The sequence below is a fragment of the Salvelinus alpinus genome, chromosome 29 (genome assembly GCF_045679555.1).
Source record: "Salvelinus alpinus chromosome 29, SLU_Salpinus.1, whole genome shotgun sequence".
NCBI classification, from domain to species: Eukaryota; Metazoa; Chordata; class Actinopteri; order Salmoniformes; family Salmonidae; genus Salvelinus; species Salvelinus alpinus.
The window spans coordinates 31,233,285-31,255,721 of NC_092114.1; the positions used below are offsets into that span (position 1 = coordinate 31,233,285).

The 22,437-nt window shown below is 43.0% G+C and overlaps 2 protein-coding genes across 6 annotated transcripts; both read left to right on the plus strand.

Annotated features, from left to right (window-relative positions):
• Nucleotides 1-523: 523 nt before the first annotated feature.
• On the plus strand, nt 524-6,710 carry LOC139558434 (zona pellucida sperm-binding protein 3-like). Of its 2 annotated transcripts, none has more exons than XM_071373561.1 (11): nt 524-1,010; nt 1,093-1,208; nt 1,298-1,401; nt 4,052-4,229; nt 4,417-4,534; nt 4,680-4,765; nt 4,876-5,063; nt 5,352-5,408; nt 5,975-6,112; nt 6,187-6,309; nt 6,465-6,710. In XM_071373561.1, the coding sequence occupies exons 1-10, from the start codon at nt 588-590 to the stop codon at nt 6,303-6,305; spliced, it is 1,527 nt and encodes a 508-aa protein (XP_071229662.1). In that variant the 5' UTR covers nt 524-587; the 3' UTR covers nt 6,306-6,309; nt 6,465-6,710. The 2 variants fall into 2 exon arrangements, with proteins under 2 accessions (XP_071229662.1, XP_071229663.1); XM_071373562.1 differs by having other exon boundaries at nt 530-1,010; nt 5,232-5,408.
• A 10,993-nt stretch (nt 6,711-17,703) lies between these two features.
• On the plus strand, nt 17,704-22,137 carry LOC139558435 (zona pellucida sperm-binding protein 3-like). 4 transcript variants are annotated; one of them, XM_071373564.1, is made up of 11 exons: nt 17,704-18,194; nt 18,276-18,391; nt 18,481-18,584; nt 19,500-19,677; nt 19,865-19,982; nt 20,127-20,212; nt 20,324-20,511; nt 20,680-20,856; nt 21,402-21,539; nt 21,614-21,736; nt 21,873-22,137. In XM_071373564.1, exons 1-10 carry the CDS (start codon nt 17,772-17,774, stop codon nt 21,730-21,732), a joined length of 1,647 nt encoding a protein of 548 aa, XP_071229665.1. In that variant the 5' UTR covers nt 17,704-17,771; the 3' UTR covers nt 21,733-21,736; nt 21,873-22,137. The 4 variants fall into 4 exon arrangements, with proteins under 4 accessions (XP_071229665.1, XP_071229664.1, XP_071229667.1 ...); XM_071373563.1 differs by having other exon boundaries at nt 21,892-22,137; XM_071373566.1 differs by having other exon boundaries at nt 20,324-20,484.
• The last annotated feature ends 300 nt before the right edge of the window (nt 22,138-22,437 follow it).

Consider the following 22,437-nt stretch of genomic DNA (forward strand, 5'->3'; position numbering starts at 1 on the left):
TTAAAACAATGCCACTTCATATAATGTTTTCATACCCTACATTACTCATCTCATATGTATATACTGTACTCTATACCATCTACTGAATCTTGCCATCTTGATGTAATGTGTCACTAGCCACTTTAAACAATGCCACTTAATAATGTTTACATATCTTACATTACTCATATCATATTTATGTACTGTATTTTATACCATCTATTGCACCTTGCCTATGCCGCTTGGCCATCGTTCATCCTTATATTTATATGTACATATTCTCATTCACCCCTTTGAGATTTGGTTGTTGGGGAACTGTTAGATTACTTGTTAGATATTACTGCACTGTCGGAACCAGAAGCACAAGCATTTCGCTACACTCGTATTAACATCTGCTAACCATGTGTATGTGACAAATAGAATGTGATTTGATTTGAACATGCGTGCCAATTAAAGATCTTGACTAATCAGATGCAAGGCCCAATTAGGGTGTAATCCAGCCCAGGTGTGCAGCCTGGTTGGTTGTTAAAAGCTACCTCAGTTTCATCAATTGTAGCATAGCAGAGGCACGCTGTCCTCTAACCTACAGAGTCACATTAGTTGTTGGCATGGGACTCATGATGGCAAACACGCTCAGGTTATTGTTCAAACAACTGGTTTGGTTTTTACTTGTGGAAAACTTCTTAGTCTCTCCTGCTTTGTCATATACTTATAGCACTGACACATGGCAACAACTTCCAAGGCGAACACCGAAATTTGACAATCGTCCACGCTTTAAACAGCCTCCACTCCAACAAACAGTTTCAAGGCCAGTTCGAGTAGAAACTGTCGCTGTGACGTGCCATTCAGACTACATGGAGATAGTCGTGAAGGCTGATCTGTTTAAACTCGGTAATCTCATCGACGTGGATGACCTGCGACTTGGAGTTGAACAGTACCAAGACCAAGAGCACTGTAGGGCTACAGTGTCAGCAGCCGGAGATGAGTACAGAATATTTGCAGCACTTTCGGACTGTGGAACCAAGTACCTGGTAATATATTTATATATATTTGTTTTCAGTAGTTGACTTCTTGAAACAACCTTCTCTTAAATGCTGCTTTGTGACTCCACAGATGAACGAAGACTCATTGATCTACACAAACCTCCTCAGATATACACCCAGAACCACGCCAGATGGCGTTATTCGAATGGCTGGTGCTGTAATCCCAGTTGAGTGTCATTATGAAAGGTGAGTTTAGGCTATACTGTTGTATGACGATCATAGGAATCCTGCATTGACCTATTGGTGTATTTACCGGTCTGTACTTTCTGTTTCAGGAAGTACAGTTTGGACAACTCTCCTCTCCAGCCGACCTGGATCCCTTTCACCGCCACAGTGCCTGCTGAAGACACCCTGCAGTTCTCATTGAAGCTTATGACAAGTGGGTATATAAATCCTGGGCTGCATTTTGCAGGGTACAATTTTGTTGAACTTTCAGATAATCAATCAAAAGGATACAATGGCGCTCTCCCAGAGGCTTGGTAAAACCTGTGAATTGAATGTTCAGATATCACGTTTATTTATATAGCCCTTCGTACATCAGCTAATATCTCGAAGTGCTGTACAGAAACCCAGCCTAAAACACCAAATGGCAAGCATTGCAGGTGTAGCAGCACGGTGGCTAGGATAAACTCCCTAGAAAGGCCAAAACCTAGAGCAACCAGGCTATGGGGGGTGGCCAGTCCTCTTCTGGCTATGCCGGGTGGAGATGTTCAAATGTTCACGCATGGTCAAATAATAATCACAGCAGTTGTCGAGGGTGCAACAGGTCAGCACCTCAGGACTAAATGTCAGTTGGCTTTTCATAGCTGATTGAGAGTTTCTCTACCGCTCCTGCTTTGCTGACTCTCTGCTGAGAGTTGAAAACAGCCGGTCTGGGACAGGTAGCACGTCCAGTGAACAGGTCCGGGTTCCATAGCCGCAGGCAGATATAAATGTACTATGTAGCACAAATGCCCCTCTGACATGCAAAATACGGAATCACATCAGACAACTTATCATCTTAGGGATAGGGGGCGACATCTTCACTTTTGGATGAATTTGTGCCCAAATTAAACGGCCTCGTACTCTGTCCTAGATCATATTATTACTATTGGATAGAAAACACTCTGAAGTTTCTAAAACAGTTTGAATTATATCTGTGCGTAAAACAGAACTCATATGGCAGGCAAACTTCCAAACAGGAAGTGAAAATTCTGAAATGGGTCGCTGTGAAAGGCATCGCCTATTCAATTGCCTTATATTGATGGATCTGTATGCACTTCATACGCCTTCCACTAGATGTCAACAGGCAGTAGAATGTGGAATGAAGCATATAGCTTGATGTGGGACCGGATGAGAGCCAATGGAGTGACTGGTCAGGCATATTGCCAGTTCTGGCCACGCACACTACGCATGTGATGTCAGACAAGGACATCACATGCGTAGTGTGCGTGGCCAGAACTGGCAATATGCCTGACCAGTCAATCCATTGGCTCTCATCCGGTCCCACATCAAGCTATATGCTTGCGTTAGATAGAAATGCTCCGTTTGGGACGTTATTGGATATATATGAGAAACATCCTGAAGAGTGATTCTCAACTGAGTTTGACCAGTTTATTCGATTTGTAATATCACTTTTTGAAGTTTTTGTTCATTAGCGTAAAGTTCGATGGACACATGAACTACACATGCTAGCCAAAGTTGCTAATTCGACAGAAGTAATGGACATAAAACGATTTATTGTGGAACTAGGATACCTGGCACTGCATTCTGATGAAAGATCATCAAAGGTAAGGGAATATTTATGATGTAATTTTGTATTTCTGTTGACTCCAACATGGCGGAGAATGGCTGAGCGCTGTCTCAGATTATTGCATGCTGTGCTTTTTATTAAAGTTATTTTTTAAATCTAACACAGCGGTTGCATTAAGAACCAGTGTATCTTTAATTATATGTTAAACGTGTATCTTTCATCAAAGTTTATGATGAGTATTTCTGTATTTCACGTTGCTATCTGTAATTACTTTCGCTATTTTGGAGCCATTTCTGAACATGGCGCCAATGTAAAACCACGATTTGTGGCTATAAATATGCACATAATTGAACGAAACATTAATGTATTGTATAACATGATGTCATCTGAAGTTGTTCAAAGGTTAGTGATTAATTTGATCTCTATTTGTGGGTTTTGTGAAAGCTATCTTTTCTGTGAAAAAATGACGGTGTGTTTTTGGATATTGTGGTGAGCTAACATAAATATGTTGTGTTTTTGCTGTAAAACATTTAAAAAATCAGACATGTTGGCTTGATTCACAAGATGTTTCTTTCATTTGCTGTATTGGACTTGTGATTTCATGAAATTATACTATATCCCTGTGGCGCTAGGCTATGCAATGCTAGTCAGCGTTTCTGATGAGAATGATCCGGGATGCATAGTCCAGAAAGAAGTGTCCCCAATAACCTATCTACAACGTTATACAGTTTGCCTACTAAAACAAGGCCCTGTTAACAAACCCCTCATTTTAATCCATTATTTGATGCTCACTAGTTGAGCGACTATTGACAATATGTTCTGGCCGGGGTAGTTTTAATAGCGATTCGCGTTCGTAATTTTAAAACGCATCGCTTGCAGTACGGTTTTTCATATCAGCGATACATTTTGTAAAAAGATAAATTACTACACGTTTTATAGGGTTCCCGCACGGACATGGTTCCATGTGACAGTGCTTGTTAACATACAGAAGACAGAGGCGTACCTGTGCTAATTAGTTATCTGTGTCTACCCAAGTGTTTGAAAAAACGGAAGATTGACGCCACAAACGTGTTGTCACTGAAATACTGTCGGCTACAACTAAATGGGGTAGAGTAAGTGTTGCGCTTGTGAAGTGATATGAAAGAGGGCTTTGTTTCTTGAACTACACTGCAATAGATGTGTTAGCTGCCAGGGCCAATTCACATCTAAACAGATGGTCCTTGGACTATAAGGAGTATTGTTAGGCTCCATTAGTTCATTATTGGATATCCTGTCTTTACTGTCATTTCCTTTCCAGGTGACTGGCTCTATGAGCGGGGTTCTGGAGTCTACTTCCTGGGTGATCCCATCAACATTGAGGCGTCTGTCAGGGTTGCTCACCACACCAGGCTCAGGGTCTTTGTTAGCAGCTGCGTGGCCACACTGGACCCTGATAGCAACTCTGTCCCCAGATATGTCTTCATTGAGAGTGATGGGTAAGCAGGGGGGGAAAATGGCTTAGAACGACTATTCTCCGGCTGGCCCGTAGAGAACGATAGAATATGTCATTTGAGGGCTTCCACCATTTTAAAGTAGTCAACTGGTGCTTGGTGGCTTTGAGATTTCTTAATTGGTTACTAAGGACGATGCCCCAATATGTATTTTAATATTATCTCCCTCCAGGTGCTTGACGGATTCCCAGCTGCCTGGTTCCCGCTCTGGTTTCATGCGTAGAACCCAGGACAACAAGCTCGGGTTCCACATTGATGCCTTTAGGTTCTACCAGGAGGACAGGGCAGAGGTGAGGGTTGTATTTTTAAAAAGAACAGATTTTGTAGAGGCCATTATGGGTACTGTAGTTAAATGGTTCTACAGTAACATTTACAGACATTATGTAGGCTACTGTGATTCTGCATCTTTGTTTTGCTTATCCTGTTTTTTTATAGCTGTACATCACCTGCCACCTTATGGCAGTGCCTGTCATGAACCATGCAGAGCCTAGCAACAAGGCATGCTCCTTCATTGATGGCAGGTGGGATAAGTCACATTTCCTTAGCTGCTGTGACCTATTCACTGGAATAACCATATATTTTTTAAAGTGGTGTGTTCTTGGTCCATGAGTAGATCTTTCATACTTTTCAGATGGAGGTCTGCTGATGAGAATGATTTGCTATGTGGGCGTTGTACAAGCCTGAGTAGACAGAAGGGGGTTGATCAAGCTCCAGCACAACGTCCCCTCAGTCCAAGACTAGGTGGTAGCCAACTTGAACCTCGTGTCTACCGCAAGAAAGCCCCAGCCTCTGGTGACAATTGGAGTATTGGGATGAAAGGTTTATTTGACATCTTAATCCCTCTATTCCATCAACACCTTCTCAAAACACATTGCAGGGGCGGGACCTTCTCCAATATGGTTGAGATGGAAATTGAGGGAAGACGAATTGAGTGTTTTGACTGCAAATGTGTGTTGCATCTGTTTAAATAATGTGTTGTCCTTTAAGTATGGGACCAGGATACTACTTTGGGCCCTGTAATGTTCCTCCCAAGTAAACAGAAGAGTACACCTGTATCTCCACGGATGAGTGGAGATATCGATAAACCTGGCTTCCCTGCCTCAACAGGGGACAGGAAGCCCGTATCGCCTGGCAGTCGTGTGAGTAGCATCGACTTCAAGAGAGGTAATTTGACTGACATGGCATAATCTTATTCCTTATGTAGTGCACTACCTTTGATCAGGTAGTCTTGATAACCCAACCCTAGGCAACAGCAGTGACTAGGATCTGCTTTCAATGACTGACTCGTTTGGAAACTTCTCCCAACAGATCACGAGGCAGACATAGCAGAACGTCATGATTTGAAACATAATTCTTTAGGGAATACCTTTGCAGTGGTTTTAGGTTAGGTAGTTGAGGCAAACTAGCCACTGGCATAATGCACTCATTAAAAATAACTGATCTTCATCTTGCTAGCTATTTTGTATGTATTCAAGCGGATAAGGTAGTGACATAGGCAGACTTAGTTGCTCTATGCCAAACTCGCATTCTATTACGTACAGAAGTGTAAAGCCAGTTTATATAATGTGTGGGAGGCAACCAGGATGTCTAGACTATTGCCCAGACCATGATGCACTTGTCAAAAGTAGTGCACTCTATAGGTCATCGGGTGCCACTTCGGACACCTGTCTTTTCCTATCCCTATAGGCTAGCAATTCTGCCAACACTGACTGTTAATCTGTTACATTTAGTTCCAGGACCTTATTTTGCCCAATCCCAAAATGCGGTTTCTCCCTTGGGTCCGACCCTCGGACCCAACAAGCACGGTCTCGTTAGCTCTGCAACATATGATGGCTTCATCAGGCGGAAAGAACTAATCGCCCAAAGAGGTAATGACAGTACGTTACTGTTTTGCATGTATGATAGTGGCATGTAGGCTCTGTGCTAAATAGTCTGTTCTCAGAGCTGGAGGCCACCCCAGACCCTGAGTTGATTCCTACACCTGAGCCTATTGGAGACCTTGAGGTTACCACAGAGAAAGAGGGTCTGACTGAGGATCAGTATGAGATTGGAACCTATTGAAAGGGTATGTATGGGATGATGGTACTGCTATTTTAGAGGGAAAAAACCTGCACATGGCAATTGCCAGAATCACTTTTAAATATCTGCCTCTGACTTCAGAGCTTTTGATGTGGTTTCATAAAGAAGGGATATGTTCTCTGTCCACTATCCAATTTCTAGAATTGGAAGGCGCTGTTGTCGTGGTGGCCCATAATAGACTTGCTCCAAGCAGCAGCACACTCCAACTCACCGAGGTTGATGCCGGTCCTGATGTCCCAGCACACAAGGAGGATGACCCTACAACAAAGTGACATAAGCACCACATCTGCTCCTGGCGAACTCAACCAGTGAAGGGACTACCACAACACAGACGATATCTCAAGAGATGCCTGTTAATCTCTTTGAAAAATAAATTATTTAATGCTACTTCGACTGACTTTCTGTCTTCACCATTATGCACTACATGCTAGAGTAATCTGAAATATTGCCTTCATTTGTTAAAGTGTTGCTGCCAACTGACATTTCCTAGCTTAGTCTTTGGTCTGTATTGGTGTTTGCGTAGATAGATATTTATTTATATGGCTGCATGTAGACCGGCAGCACAATTCTGATATTTCTCCACTAATTGGTCTAGACCAATCGCAACATATTATTTTTCAGATCGGGTTGGTCAAAAGGCCAATGAGTGAAAAAATGATCATAATTGGGGCTGCCTGTCTAAACGCAGCCAATGGCCTTCGGGTTCTGGGCCCATATTCCCAAAGCATCGGAGTATAGAACAGCTTATCAATGGATCGGTTTTGCCTTTTAGATCAGTGCACTTGAGCCTTGTTCACACTGCAAGACCTAATGCTCACATCTGTCTTAAAAAAAAGAAAATTCACGTCTTTAACCAGGTAGGTTTGTTGAGAACAAGTTCTTATGGCCAAGATAGCAAAGCAGTGCGACACACAGGGTTACACATGGACTAATCAAACAGTACACAATAAAAAAAGTCTATATACAGTGTGCAAATGAGGTAAGATAATGGAGATAAGGCAATAAAAGGCCATAGTGGCAAAATAACAATTTAGGAATATATGTGAAGAAGATGAATGTGCAAGTAGAGATACAAGGGTGCAAAGGAGCTAAGAAAAAAATAACAATGGGGATGTGGTATTTACAGATGAGCCATGTGCAGTGAGCTGACAGCTGGTGCTTAACCTCTACTTCATCACCCTCCCGGATCCGGGGTCCTCATCAAAAAAGCTGACTAGCCTAGCCTAACAGGACAGGGATATAATATAATTTTCATAATCACAAGTCCAATCAGCAAATGAAAGATAAACATCTTGTGAATCCAGCCAATATTAACGATTTTTTAAAAGTGTTTTACAGCGAACACACAATATAGAATTATATTAGCTTACCACAATAGCCAAACGCATTTATTCACCGCAAAGGTAGCTTTCGCAAAAACCAGCAAAAGATATAAAATTAATCACTAACCTTGAACGAATTCATCAGGTGACAGTCATAACATGTTAGACAATACAATTATGTTTTGTTCGAAAATTTGCATATTTATAGCTACAAATCCTGGTTATACATTGTGAATACGTAGCATCGATTCACCAGAATCTACGGAGATATTTTGGACACTCACCTAATCTGACCAAAGAACTCATCAACTTTACATAAAAATACTTGTTGTATGGCAAATGAAAGATACACTGGTTCTTAATGCAGCCGCTGTGTTAGATTTTTAAAAATAACTTTACCGAGCTCCCCAGCGCGCCTTCGAAGACAAAGAAAATTCCGGACCTGTCACTCCAAAAGCTCTTGTTCGGCCTCAGATCAAGCTAGACACCCCATTCCACCTTCCACTGCCTGTTGACATCTAGTGGAAGGCGTATGAAGTGCATGCATATCGATAAATAAAAGCCAGTTGAATAGGCAGGCCCTGAAACAGAGCCTCGTTTTCAGATTTTTCACTTCCTGTATGGAAGTTTGCTGCCAAATGAGTTCTGTTTTACTCACAGATATAATTCAAACAGTTTCAGAAACTTGCGAGTGTTTTCTATCCAATAGTAATAGAGAGCACGAGGCCGTTTCATTTGGGCACGATTTTTTCCAAAGTGAAAACAGCGCCCCCGTATTGACAAGAAGTTAAAGTTAGTGAGGGAGATATGAGTCTCCAGCTTCAGTGATTTTTTTTTTTTTGCAATTCGTTCCAGTCATTGGCATCAGAGAACTGGAAGGAAAGGCGACCAAAGGAGAAATTGGCTTTGGGGGTGACCAGTGAAATATACCTGCTGGAGCGCGTGCTACGGGTGGGTGCTGCCGTGTTTTGGAATGCTGACTCCAAGCTAAGGTGACAACAAAGCCTATCATGGATGTTCCCAGTTACTTTGAATGTTCAAAATCATAGTGTTAGAACACTTAAAGCCTCAAAGGACAAATAAATTATTTCCAATACGAGTCCTTTCTGGCTCGACACAGCAGTCAACTAGCTAGGTAGCTTTCTAGCACATACAGTAATTTGTCTGTAAGCAATAAATGTTCTTGTCAAACTGTCAACTGACTAACTAGCAAGCAACAAGATATGTAAAATAGCAGTCTAAAAACCACAAGGGGAAATAGATGATATTTGACCGTTAGACACAAGTCGCATGGCCGGGATTCAAATTTGTATCTGATTTCAAACCACCTTGGAAGGTCAGGGCCAGCTCCAAACATAAGTGGTTGCTTAGGGCCCCCGACCCAAAAAGGTTTATACATATATACAGTACCAGTCAAAAGTTTGGACACACCTACTCATTCAAGGGTTTTACTTCATTTTTTACTTTTCTCAGGCTCAGAAATTAGAATATGCATATAATTGACGGATTAGGATAGAGAACACTCTAAAGTTTCCAAAACTGTCAAAATATTGTCTGTGAGTATAACAGAACTGATTTTGCAGGCGAAAACCTGAGGAACTCCAACCCAGACGTGCATTTCTTTTTTTAATCCCTGTTCCATTGCTTGCCCCTCCTCCATTTAAAAGGGTATCACCAGATTCATTTTCCAATGGCTTCCTCAGGCTGTGACCAGACTTCAGACATAGTTTCAAGCTTTTATTTTGAAAAATGAGTGAGATTTATCAAAACGCGTCAGGTGTCCTTTGATTAGTTCCTGCGCAGGAGAGATGTGGCTCGACATTTTCTTTCTCTGTAGTATTGAACAGTTTACCGTCCGGTTGAAATATGATCGATTATGTATGTTAAAAACAACCTGAGGATTGATTATAAAAAACCTTTGACATGTTTCTACGAACATTACGGATACTTTTTGGAATTTTCGTCTGCCCTTCAGTACCGGAACGAGCTTGTGGTTTTCTGAACATAACGCGCAAACCAAATGGTGTTTTTTTGTTATAAAAGTCATATTTATCGAACAGCAGCACAGATAAATCTTAACTTCTCTAGGGTATGTGGGACGCTAGCGTCTCACCTCGTCAACAGCCAGTGAAACTGCAGGGCGCCAAATTCAAACAACAGAAATCCCATAATTTAAATTCCTCAAAAATACAAGTATTTTACACCATTTTAAAGATACACTTGTTGTAAATCCAGCCACAGTGTCCGATTTCAAAAAGGTTTTACGACGAAAGCACACCAAACGATTATGTTAGGTCAGAGCCAAGTCACAGAAAAAGACAGCCATTTTTCCAGCCAAAGAGAGGAGTAACAAAAAGCAGAAATAGAGATAAAATTAATCACTAACCTTTGATGATCTTCATCAGATGACACTCATAGGACCACATGTTACACAATACATGTATGTTTTGTTCGGTAAAGTTCATATTTATATCCAAAAATCTGAGTTTAGGCGGGACGCTACTGTCTCACTTGGCCACAAGCCAGAGAAAATGCAGAGCGCCAAATTCAAATAAATTACTATAAAAATCAAACTTTCATTAAATCACACATGAAAGATACCAAATTAAAGCTACACTGGTTGTGAATCCAGCCAACATGTCAGGATTCAAATAGGCTTTTCGGCGAAAGCGAACGATGCTATTATATGAGGATAGTAGCATAGCAAACAAAGAGAGAGAAGCATATTTCAAACCTGCAGGCGCGACACAAAACGCAGAAATAGAAATATGATTCATGCCTTACCTTTGACGAGCTTCTGTTGTTGGCACTCCAATATGTCCCATAAACATCACAAATGGTCCTTTTGTTCGATTAATTCCGAATTCCGTCGATATATATCCAAAATGTCCATTTATTTGACGCGTTTGATCCAGAAAAACACTGGTTACAACTTGTGAAACGTGACTACAAAATATCTCAAAGGTTACCTGTAAACTTTGCCAAAACATTTCAAACTACTTTTGTAATACAACTTTAGGTATTTTTTTAACGTAAATAATCGATAAAATTGAAGACGGGATGATCTGTGTTCAATACAGGATTAAAACAAACTGTAGCTAGCTTTCTGGTCACGCGCCTCTAACAAACAGGACACATCCAGTGACCCTTGTTCAAGATGGCCGTACTTCTTCATTAAACAAAGGGATAACCTCAACCAATTTCTAAAGACTGTTGACATCAGGTGGAAGCGGTAGGAACTGCAAGAAGGTCCCTTAGAAATCTGGATCCCCAATGAAAGTCATTGAAAAGAGAGTGACCTCAACAAAAAAATTATCTGAATGGTTTGTCCTCGGGGTTTCGCCTGCTAAATAAGTTCTGTTATACTCACAGACATGATTCAAACAGTTTTAGAAACTTCAGAGTGTTTTCTATCCAATTATACTAATAATATGCTTATCTTATCTTCTGGGGATGAGTAGCTGGCAGTTTAATTTGGGCATGCTTTTCATCCAAAATTCCGAATGCTGCCCCCTACCCTAGAGAAGTTAAAGAAGGTAAGACACTTGACAGAGAATTGTTACAGGATAGCCATGAACGAACGCCCCAGGGCGAATTGGACATGTGGAAAATGAAAGATAATGTCCGACATAAGGATAATTTACTAATCTTACCTGTCATTGTTTAGATATGCGGCAATATTAATACATGGGCAGAGCCATGTATCAATAGGGGGGATAGGTTAGGACACTTTGTGGCCTATTGGATGGATCATAATAGGTTAGGATAGGTTAGGACACTTTGTGGCCTATTGGATGGATAATGAACTAATTAAAATACAAATACAAATGTTATAATAGATAAATATAGCAAATGGGTAGAAGCGTTCCCAACTTACTTGGCGGACACGATTATGGTAGCTAAAATATTAGGTCAAGATATTATCCCTAGAGTTGGTTTACTCGATCTATTTCTTTAAATAATGGATGACAGTTTATCTAATCAGGTAGACCCTACAGAATGCCCGAATTAGGATGATTGGAACAAGCAGACATAGAAGTAGAGAATAGCATGGTTGAACACATGAGGAGGTTGTTCATTTACCAAACCCGTATGTCAAAGATGTTATGCTCTACAGTAGAACTACAGAAGGAGATTACACACAAGATTGGGCCAGGAGACTGGGTCTGGGTCCAATCACTAAAGAAAAAGGACTGGAAGCAGCCACGGTGGGAGGGGCCATACCAAGTACTCCTGGTGACAGCCTTCACGGTGGGAATAGCTGAAAGAGCTACCTGGGTTCATGTGACACATTGCAAGAGGGTAAAACACACTGACACTGGCGAACAATCACAGAGTTAGGAGAAGAACTGAATACCAATAAGGGTCGGGGGTAACCTCTCTAACGAAGATTCCCTAACCCGCCCTATCCTCCCTGTGTGCGTTCATAGAACTGAAAGTATGGGCTGGCCTCTACCTGATGATATGTTCTCCGGGAAAGGGTGGGGCTTTACAGGAGTGCTGATAGGTCTGAGCTGTCTGATTGTGGGAGCCATATTCCTAATACACCATGACCCACCCGAGAAGGCAGAAATTGGTAACTCGACCCATAGTGTAGAAGATTAGGATTTTGTATTGACAAAGTGCAAAAGGTCATTCAATCTGGATAAACAGGAAGTGAGAGTTGAGCTAGGGAAGGATGTCTCAGTCAAGCTCTATGTAGACCAAATGGGGTCTCTGACCCCTTGGCAGTCTAGAACTACGAGCCTTTATGGCAGATATCTGTGCAGGTCCCCGTGTAGTTCATGGGAACAGGTCATAGCTCACACCGAGAGAGAGGGCTATATAAATCCACATACCCAGTATGGAAGAAGATGGAGTATAGTGAAGGTGAGGGTTCTTGACTATAATCCGGAGCGAGAGAAGTATTGCATAAAGGTACGAATTACCATTAAAATCGTAAAGAAAGAGGATCTAGGGTTATGGTATGTTGGGTTTGATCAGGTTTCGGTTGTCAACATCGTACCCTTCCGGGTAGAAGAGGTTAGGGCCGGTGATAGTTCTAAAGCCAGCCAGAATACAAGCAGAGCAGAGCCCCTGGCGAAACAGATACTGACCGTGGAGGCGTCCAGAGCCAAGGACCGGTGCGGATAGTTCAGACGAAAGATCTTAAGGAAGTGATTGAGGTGGAAACTGGTTATGGGGATTCCAACCTGTGGTTGGAATGGATTCAGTATACAGCCAGATCAGTAGCTAAAGAAGAATGATATGCCTGTGCCACAGCCAAACCTCAGTTGCACACCATGCCCTTTCCCCTTGAGGGAATTGATTCACCCAGGAGAATGGCCTGTATGGTAAAGCTGTTCATGAAGGCAGGGAAGCCAGACAATGACAGTTGCATTGATCTGCATTATCTGTATCCCCATGTGCCCATTACATCCAGACTTCCCCCTTTCACAGTTACAGGAGGAAATTATTATTGTATGGCTCGATACATCACACACGGATGGGACGTAGGGGAAGTAAGAACATGCAATAGGACAGAGAATGTTACAACCGACAAGACAACCGACAAGACAACCACCCTGATTGGGTGGTTGAGTTCCGAGAACTTTAGTAAGATAAAAAGGCCTAGAGCGGATGCCTGGTGGTTGTGGGGAGGTATGAAGCTGTGGCCTAACCTGCCTACAAATTGGACCGGTATTTGTGCACTAGTGCAGTTCGGCATGCCCTTCACCCTTATCCAACACAAAGACTTAGGGCCAGGTAGAAGAGAGAGAAGGAGTGCTCCGTCAGGATCTTTTGACAATAGAGTTTACATTGATAGCATTGGAGTTCCAAGAGGGGTGCCTGATGAGTTCAAAGCTAGGAATCAGATATGGGCTGGATTGGAATCAAGCATCTTCTGGTGGTCAACTCTCAATAAAAATGTAGATTGGATCAATTATATCTACTATACTAGAGAGGCGATTAAATTATTAGCAGAGCAAACAGCTGCAACTAGTTTGATGGTATGGCAGAGTAGAATAGCCTTGGATATGTTACTGGCTGAAAAGGGTGGGGTGTGTGTGATATTTGGATCAGAATGTTGTACTTTCATCCCCCATAACACAGCTCCAGACGGATCAGTGACCAAGGCCCTGGCTGGTTTAACCACATTAGCCCACGAATTAGCAGAGAACTCGGGGGTGGATAATTCTCTAACAAATTGGTTCGACAGGGTGTTTGGGAAATGGAAAAATGTCATAATCACTGTGTTGTGTGCAACTTTCACCTGTATGAGTGTTTTAGGTTCTGTCTGGATGCTGTTTGATTCCGTGTATGAGAGGTTTGATCACCAGGACTCTGGAGAGGTCAATGACGCAACAGATGGTGAGATACGGACCGATTCCGAGCTCCGGCCAGTGGGATGACGAATACAGGCCTCCAGGCCTAGGAGATGGCTCCGTTTCTTTTAACTACGAGGGGCCAATGTTGGATGAGACTATTTTTGATGGTTAAGACTGTATTTTTATGAAGATTGTAATAAAAATCCTAACAGGAAGCGTTATGATTGGATGTAGGCCTATAACAGTCATTGAGGGATATCGAATGTACATGCATGTATTGGTTTGAATTATTCTTGGATACCATTTATGTTTCCATATAGTATATGAGGTATCAGTGTGTATTATTTAGTCCTTAAGGGTGGATGTGTTGATGGAATTTATAGGTTTAAATGAATGACTAGAATATTCCACCCTGAAGCCATATAATTGTATGAAATTGATTAGAATCATAAAAATCTAATCAACTACGTGTGTAGTGCTAGTCAGTAAAATTATAATAAATGATGTGTGTAGTTTGTCATGATGTGTGTAGTTTTAGTCAGAATTAGGGTAGAACAATATAACTGTAACAATGTCTATTATAGTATCTTAAAAACAGACTGTCTGAGCAAGATTCGGTGCCGACCTTAGCTGGGGGGCCACTGAGAGTACTTCCCAGGGTCTCCCTATCTTGAGGGAGGACGGGGAGTGATTCTCACGGACTCCCCTAATCTTTGTCGGCTGGGTAGCAGGACAGTGTGTGCGTAGGATACCTAATATTTGTGTGTGAAAGTATGAGCTTAAGAAGCCAGTATAAAATTAATGGTTTTGTACAACTAACAAGCGCTCTCGTGAATAAACCTTATTGACTATTTTAGCTGGGCCTCCGTCTGTTTCATTTTAATCAGCATCTTATAAATCCTGATTAGCAGACTGAGTAGTTTAATTGAAATGGTTTATGAACATCGAGAACATAAATTCTCATGACACCTTCCAAGAGAATCCTCGTCAGTTATCTTCACAGCTGTGTACATTCCCCCTCAAGCAGACACCAAGATGGCCCTAAAGGAACTTCACTGGACTCTATGTAAACTGGAAACCTTATATCCTGAGGCTGCATTTATTGTAGCTGGGGATTTTAACAAAGCAAATTTGAGAACAAGGCTACCTAAATTCTATCAGCATATTGATTGCACTTTGCGCGGGGGTAATACACTCTACCACTGCTACTCTAACTTCCGCAATGCATATAAAGCCCTCCCTTCAGGCAAATCCGACCACGACGCCATCTTGCTCCTACCGTCTTATAGGCAGAAACTCAAACAGGATGTACCAGTGACTAGAACTATTCAACGCTGGTCTGACCAATCAAAATCCACGCGTCAAGATTGTTTTGATCACACGGACTGGGATATGTTCCGGTCAGCCTCAGAGAATAACATCGACCTATACGTTGACTCGGTGAGTGAATTTATAAGGAAGTGCATTGGAGATGTTGGACCCAATGTAACTATTAAAACCTACCCTAACCAGAAACCGTGGATGGATGGCGGCATTTGCGCAAAACTGAAAGCACGAACCATCGCATTTAACCATGGAAAAAGGTCTGGGAAATTGTTTGAATATAAACAGTGTAGTTCTTTCCTCTGCAAGGCAATCAAACAAGTGAAATGCCGGTACAGGGACAAAGTGAAGGCCCAATTCAACGGCTCAGACACGACACGTATGTGGCAGGGTCTACAGGAAATCACAAACTACAAAAAGAAAACCAGCCAAGTCACGGACCACGACGTCACGCTTCCAGACAAACTAAACACCTTCTTTGCCCTCTTTGAGGATAATATAGTGCCACCGCCGCGGGCCGCTAACAAGAACTGCGGCGCCCCTCTTCTTCTCCGTGGCCGACGTGAGTAAAACATTTAAACGTGTTAACCCTCGCAGGGCTGCTGGCCCAGACGGAATACCTAGCCGCGTCCTCAGAGCATGCGCAGACCAGCTGGCTGTTGTGTTTACAGACATATTCAATCATTCCCTATCCCAGTCTGCTGTCCCCACATGCTTCAAGATGGCCTAAATTGTTCCTGTACCCAGGAAGGCAAAGATAACTGAACTAAATGACTACCGCACCGTAGCACTCACTTCTGTCATCCTGAAGTGCTTTAAGAGACTAGTCAATGATCAAATCATCTCGACCTTCCGGCCACCCTAGACCCACTTCAGTTTGCATACCGCCCAAACAGGTCCACAGATGATGCAATCGCCATCACACTGCACACTGCCGTATCCCATCTGGACAAGAGGAATACCTATGTAAGAATGCTGTTCATTTACTACAGCTCAGCATTCACCACTATAGTACCCTCCAAGCTCATCGTCAAGCTGGAGGCCCTGGGCCTCAATCCCGCCCTGTGCAATTGAGTCCTGGACTTTTCTGACGGGCTGCCCCCAGGTGGTGAACGTAAGAAACAACATCTCTACCTCGCTGACCCTGAACACTGGGGCCCCACAAGAGTGTATGCACAGCCCCCTCCTGTACTCCCTGTTCACCCATGACTGCGTGGCCATGCACACCTCCAACTCAACCATCAAGTTTGCAGACGACACAACAGTAGTGGGCTTGATTACCAACATCGACGAGACAGCCTACAGGGAGGAGGTGAGGGCACTCGGAGTGTGGTGTCAGGAAAACAACTTCTCACTCAACGTCAACAAAAAAAAGAGATGATCGTGGACTTCAGGAAAAAGGAGCACCCCCCCCCCCCCCCCCCCTCTTACATCGAAGGGACAACAGTGGAGAAAGTGGAAAGTTTTAATTTCCTCGGCATACACATCAACGACAAACTGAAATGGTCCACCCACACGGAGTGTGTGGTGAAGAAGGCGCAACAGCGCCTCTTCAACCTCAGGAGGCTGAAGAAATGTGGCTTGTCACTCAAAACCCTGACTAACTTTTACAGTTCCACAATCGAGGGCATCCTGTCAGGATGTATCACAGCCTAGTACGGCAACATCTTGCCCTCAACTGCAAGGCTCTCCAGAGGGTGGTGCGGTCTGCACAACACATCACCGGGGGCAAACTACCTGCCCACCATGACATCTATAGCACCCGATGTCACAGGTAGGCAAAAAAAGATCATCAAAGACAACAGCCACCCGAACCACTGCCTGTTCACACCGCTACCATCCAGAAGGTGAGGTCAGTACAGGTGCATCGAAGCTGGGACCGAGAGACTGAAGAACAGCTTCTATCTCAAGGCCATCAGACTGCTAAACAGCAGTCACTAACTCAGAGAGGCTGCTGCCTACATGGAGACCCAATCACTGGCCACTTTAACAAATGGATCACTAGTCACTTTAAACGATGCCACTTAATAATGTTTACATATCTTACATTACTCATATCATATTTATGTACTGTATTTTATACCATCTATTGCACCTTGCCTATGCCGCTTGGCCATCGTTCATCCTTATATTTATATGTACATATTCTCATTCACCCCTTTGAGATTTGTGTGTATTAGTTGTAGTTGTTGGGGAACTGTTAGATTACTTGTTAGATATTACTGCACTGTCGGAACCAGAAGCACAAGCATTTCGCTACACTCGCATTAACATCTGCTAACCATGTGTATGTGACAAATAGAATGTGATTTGATTTGATTTGAACATGCGTGCCAATTAAAGATCTTGACTAATCAGATGCAAGGCCCAATTAGGGTGTAATCCAGCCCAGGTGTGCAGCCTGGTTGGTTGTTAAAAGCTACCTCAGTTTCATCAATTGTATCATAGCAGATGCACGCTGTCCTCTAACCTACAGAGTCACATTAGTTGTTGGCATGGGACTCATGATGGCAAACACGCTCAGGTTATTGTTCAAGCAACTGGTTTGGTTTTTACTTGTGGAAAACTTCTTAGTCTCTCCTGCTTTGTCATATACTTATAGCACTGACACATGGCAACAACTTCCAAGGCGAACACTGAAATTTGACAATCGTCCACGCTTTAAACAGCCTCCACTCCAACAAACAGTTTCAAGGCCAGTTCGAGTAGAAACTGTCGCTGTGACGTGCCATTCAGACTACATGGAGATAGTCGTGAAGGCTGATTTGTTTAAACTCGGTAATCTAATCGACGTGGATGACCTGCGACTTGGAGTTGAACAGTACCAAGACCAAGAGCACTGTAGGGCTACAGCGTCAGCAGCCGGAGATGAGTACAGAATATTTGCAGCACTTTCGGACTGTGGAACCAAGTACCTGGTAATATATTTATATTATCTGTTTTCAGTAGTTGACTTCTTGAAACAACCTTCTCTTAAATGCTGCTTTGTGACTCCACAGATGAACGAAGACTCATTGATTTACACAAACCTCCTCAGATATACACCCAGAACCACACCAGATGGCGTTATTCGAATGGCTGGTGCTGTAATCCCAGTTGAGTGTCATTATGAAAGGTGAGTTTAGGCTATACTGTTGTATGACGATCATAGGAATCCTGCGTTGACCTATTGGTGTATTTACCGGTCTGTACTTTCTGTTTCAGGAAGTACAGTTTGGACAGCTCTCCTCTCCAGCCGACCTGGATCCCTTTCACCGCCACAGTGCCTGCTGAAGACACCCTGCAGTTCTCATTGAAGCTTATGACAAGTGGGTATATAAATCCTCGGCTGCATTTTGCAGGGTACAATTTTGTTGAACATTCAGATAATCAATCAAAAGGATACAATGGCGCTCTCCCAGAAGCTTGGTAAAACCTGTGAATTGAATGTTCAGATATAAATCATTGAGAGTATCTCTACCGCTCCTGCTGTCTCTAGAGAGTTGGAAACAGCCGGTCTGGGACAGGTAGCACGTCCAGTGAACAGGTCAGGGTTCCATAGCCGCAGGCAGATATAAATGTACTATGTAGCACAAATGCCCCTCTGACATGCAAAATACGGAATCACATCAGACAACTGTTATTGGGGACACTTCTATCTGCAACGTTATACAGTTTGCCTACTAAAACATGGCGCTGTTAACAAACCCCTTAATTTAATCCATTATGTGATGCTCACTAGTTGAGTGACTATTGACAATATGTTCTGGCCGGGGTAGTTTTCATAGCGACTCGTGTTCGTAACTTTAAAACGCATCACTTGCAGTACGGTCTTTCATATCAGCGATACATTTTGTAAAAAGATAAATTACTACACGTTTTATAGGGTTCCCACACGGACATGGTTCCATGTGACAGTGCTTGTTAACATACAGAAGACAGAGGCGTACCTGTGCTAATTAGTTATCTGTGTCTACCCAAGTGTTTGAAAAAACGGAAGATTGACGCCACAAACGTGTTGTCACTGAAATACTGTCGGCTACAACTAAATGGGGTAGAGTAAGTGTTGCGCTTGTGAAGTGATATGAAAGAGGGCTTTGTTTCTTGAACTACACTGCAATAGATGTGTTAGCTGCCAGGGCCAATTCACATCTAAACAGATGGTCCTTGGACTATAAGGAGTATTGTTAGGCTCCATTAGTTCATTATTGGATATCCTGTCTTTACTGTCATTTCCTTTCCAGGTGACTGGCTCTATGAGCGGGGTTCTGGAGTCTACTTCCTGGGTGATCCCATCAACATTGAGGCGTCTGTCAGGGTTGCTCACCACACCAGGCTCAGGGTCTTTGTTAGCAGCTGCGTGGCCACACTGGACCCTGATAGCAACTCTGTCCCCAGATATGTCTTCATTGAGAGTGATGGGTAAGCAGGGGGGGAAAATGGCTTAGAACGACTATTCTCCGGCTGGCCCGTAGAGAACGATAGAATATGTCATTTGAGGGCTTCCACCATTTTAAAGTAGTCAACTGGTGCTTGGTGGCTTTGAGATTTCTTAATTGGTTACTAAGGACGATGCCCCAATATGTATTTTAATATTATCTCCCTCCAGGTGCTTGACGGATTCCCAGCTGCCTGGTTCCCGCTCTGGTTTCATGCGTAGAACCCAGGACAACAAGCTCGGGTTCCACATTGATGCCTTTAGGTTCTACCAGGAGGACAGGGCAGAGGTGAGGGTTGTATTTTTAAAAAGAAACAGATTTTGTAGAGGCCATTATGGGTACTGTAGTTAAATGGTTCTACAGTAACATTTACAGACATTATGTAGGCTACTGTGATTCTGCATCTGTTTTGCTTATCCTGTTTTTTTATAGCTGTACATCACCTGCCACCTTATGGCAGTGCCTGTCATGAACCATGCAGAGCCTAGCAACAAGGCATGCTCCTTCATTGATGGCAGGTGGGATAAGTCACATTTCCTTAGCTGCTGTGACCTATTCACTGGAATAACCATATATTTTTTTAAAGTGGTGTGTTCTTGGTCCATGAGTAGATCTTTCATACTTTTCAGATGGAGGTCTGCTGATGAGAATGATTTGCTATGTGGGCGTTGTACAAGCCTGAGTAGACAGAAGGGGGTTGATCAAGCTCCAGCACAACGTCCCCTCAGTCCAAGACTAGGTGGTAGCCAACTTGAACCTCGTGTCTACCGCAAGAAAGCCCCAGCCTCTGGTGACAATTGGAGTATTCGGATGAAAGGTTTATTTGACATCTTAATCCCTCTATTCCATCAACACCTTCTCAAAACACATTGCAGGGGCGGGACCTTCTCCAATATGGTTGAGATGGAAATTGAGGGAAGACGAATTGAGTGTTTTGACTGCAAATGTGTGTTGCATCTGTTTAAATAATGTGTTGTCCTTTAAGTATGGGACCAGGATACTACTTTGGGCCCCGTGATGGTCCTCCCAAGTAAACAGAAGAGTACACCTGTATCTCCACGGATGAGTGGAGGTATCGATATACCTGGCTTCCCTGCCTCAACAGGGGACAGGAAGCCCGTATCACCTGGCAGTCGTTGGAGTGGCATGGACTACAAGAGAGGTAATTTGACTCTGACATGGTGTAATCTTATTCCTTATGTAGTGCACTACCTTTGATCAGGTAGTCTTGATAACCCAACCCCAGGTAACAGCAGTGACTTGGGTCTGGTTTCAATGACTTACTTGTTGGCAAATTCTCCCAACAAATCACGAGGCAGACATAGCAGAATGTCATGATTTGAAACCAGTGTTTTTAGGTTAGGTAGTTGAGGCAAACTAGCCACTGGCATAATGCGCTCATTAAAAATAACTGATCTTCATCTTGCTAGCTACTATTTTGTATGTATTCAAGCGGATAAGGTTGTGACATTGGCATAGAGCAATTAAGTCTGCCAACTCGCATTCTAGTACGTACAGAAGTGTAAAGCCAGTTTATATAATGTTTGGGAGGCAACCAGGATGTCTAGACTATTGCCCAGACCATGATGCACTTGTCAAAAGTAGTGCACTCTATAGGTCATCGGGTGCCACTTCGGACACCTGTCTTTTCCTATCCCTATAGGCTAGCAATTCTGCCAACACTGACTGTTAATCTGTTACATTTAGTTCCAGGACCTTATTTTGCCCAATCCCAAAATGCGGTTTCTCCCTTGGGTCCGACCCTCGGACCCAACAAGCACGGTCTCGTTAGCTCTGCAACATATGATGGCTTCATCAGGAGGAAAGAACTAATCTCCCAAAGAGGTAATGTCAGTACGTTACTGTTTTGCATGTATGATAATGGCATGTGGGCTCTGTGCTAAATAGTCTGTTCTCAGAGCTGGAGGCCACCCCAGACCCTGAGTTGATTCCTACACCTGAGCCCATTGGAGACCTTGAGGTTACCACAGAGAAAGAGGGTCTGACTGAGGATCAGTATGAGATTGGAACCTATTGAAAGGGTATGTATGGTATGATGGTACTGCTATTTTAGAGGGAAAAAACCTGCACATGGCAATTGCCAGAATCACTTTTAAATATCTGCCTCTGACTTCAGAGCTTTTGATGTGGTTTCATAAAGAAGGGATATGTTCCCAGTCCACTATCCAATTTCTAGAATTGGAAGGCGCTGTTGTCGTGGTGGCCCATAATAGACTTGCTCCAAGCAGCAGCACACTCCAACTCACCGAGGTTGATGCCGGTCCTGATGTCCCAGCACACAAGGAGGATGACCCTACAACAAAGTGACATAAGCACCACATCTGCTCCTGGCGAACTCAACCAGTGAAGGGACTACCACAACACAGACGATATGTCAAGAGATGCCTGTTAATCTCTTTGAAAAATAAATGATTTAATGCTACTTCGACTGACTTTCTGTCTTCACCATTATGCACTACATGCTAGAGTAATCTGAAATATTGCCTTCATTTGTTAAAAAAGTGAGTGCCTGTTGCTGCCAACTGACATTTCCTAGCTTAGTCTTTGGTCTGTATTGGTGTTTGCGTAGCCAGACATCACATCCTGGATTAATGTGACTCTGTTCCTGATTGAGCATGTAAGCTATTGGGCTTGCAATGTGAACTCTGGCTATAAAGGGTCTGAGGAATGGGTGGACTACACAGGAGGTTGGTGGCCCCTTAATTGGGGAGACCGGGCTTGT

Bases quoted from the DNA above. Each gene is read 5' to 3' on its own strand.
- LOC139558434 (XM_071373562.1), top strand. From the start codon at position 588: ATGGGACTCATGATGGCAAACACGCTCAGGTTATTGTTCAAACAACTG. The intron at 4,766-4,875 runs GTGGGATAAGTC...CATACTTTTCAG, and splicing joins TGCTCCTTCATTGATGGCAG to ATGGAGGTCTGCTGATGAGA. The intron at 5,064-5,231 runs GTTTATTTGACA...TTGTCCTTTAAG, and splicing joins TTGGAGTATTGGGATGAAAG to TATGGGACCAGGATACTACT.
- LOC139558435 (XM_071373564.1), top strand. From the start codon at position 17,772: ATGGGACTCATGATGGCAAACACGCTCAGGTTATTGTTCAAGCAACTG. The intron at 19,678-19,864 runs GTAAGCAGGGGG...ATCTCCCTCCAG, and splicing joins GTCTTCATTGAGAGTGATGG to GTGCTTGACGGATTCCCAGC. The intron at 20,213-20,323 runs GTGGGATAAGTC...CATACTTTTCAG, and splicing joins TGCTCCTTCATTGATGGCAG to ATGGAGGTCTGCTGATGAGA.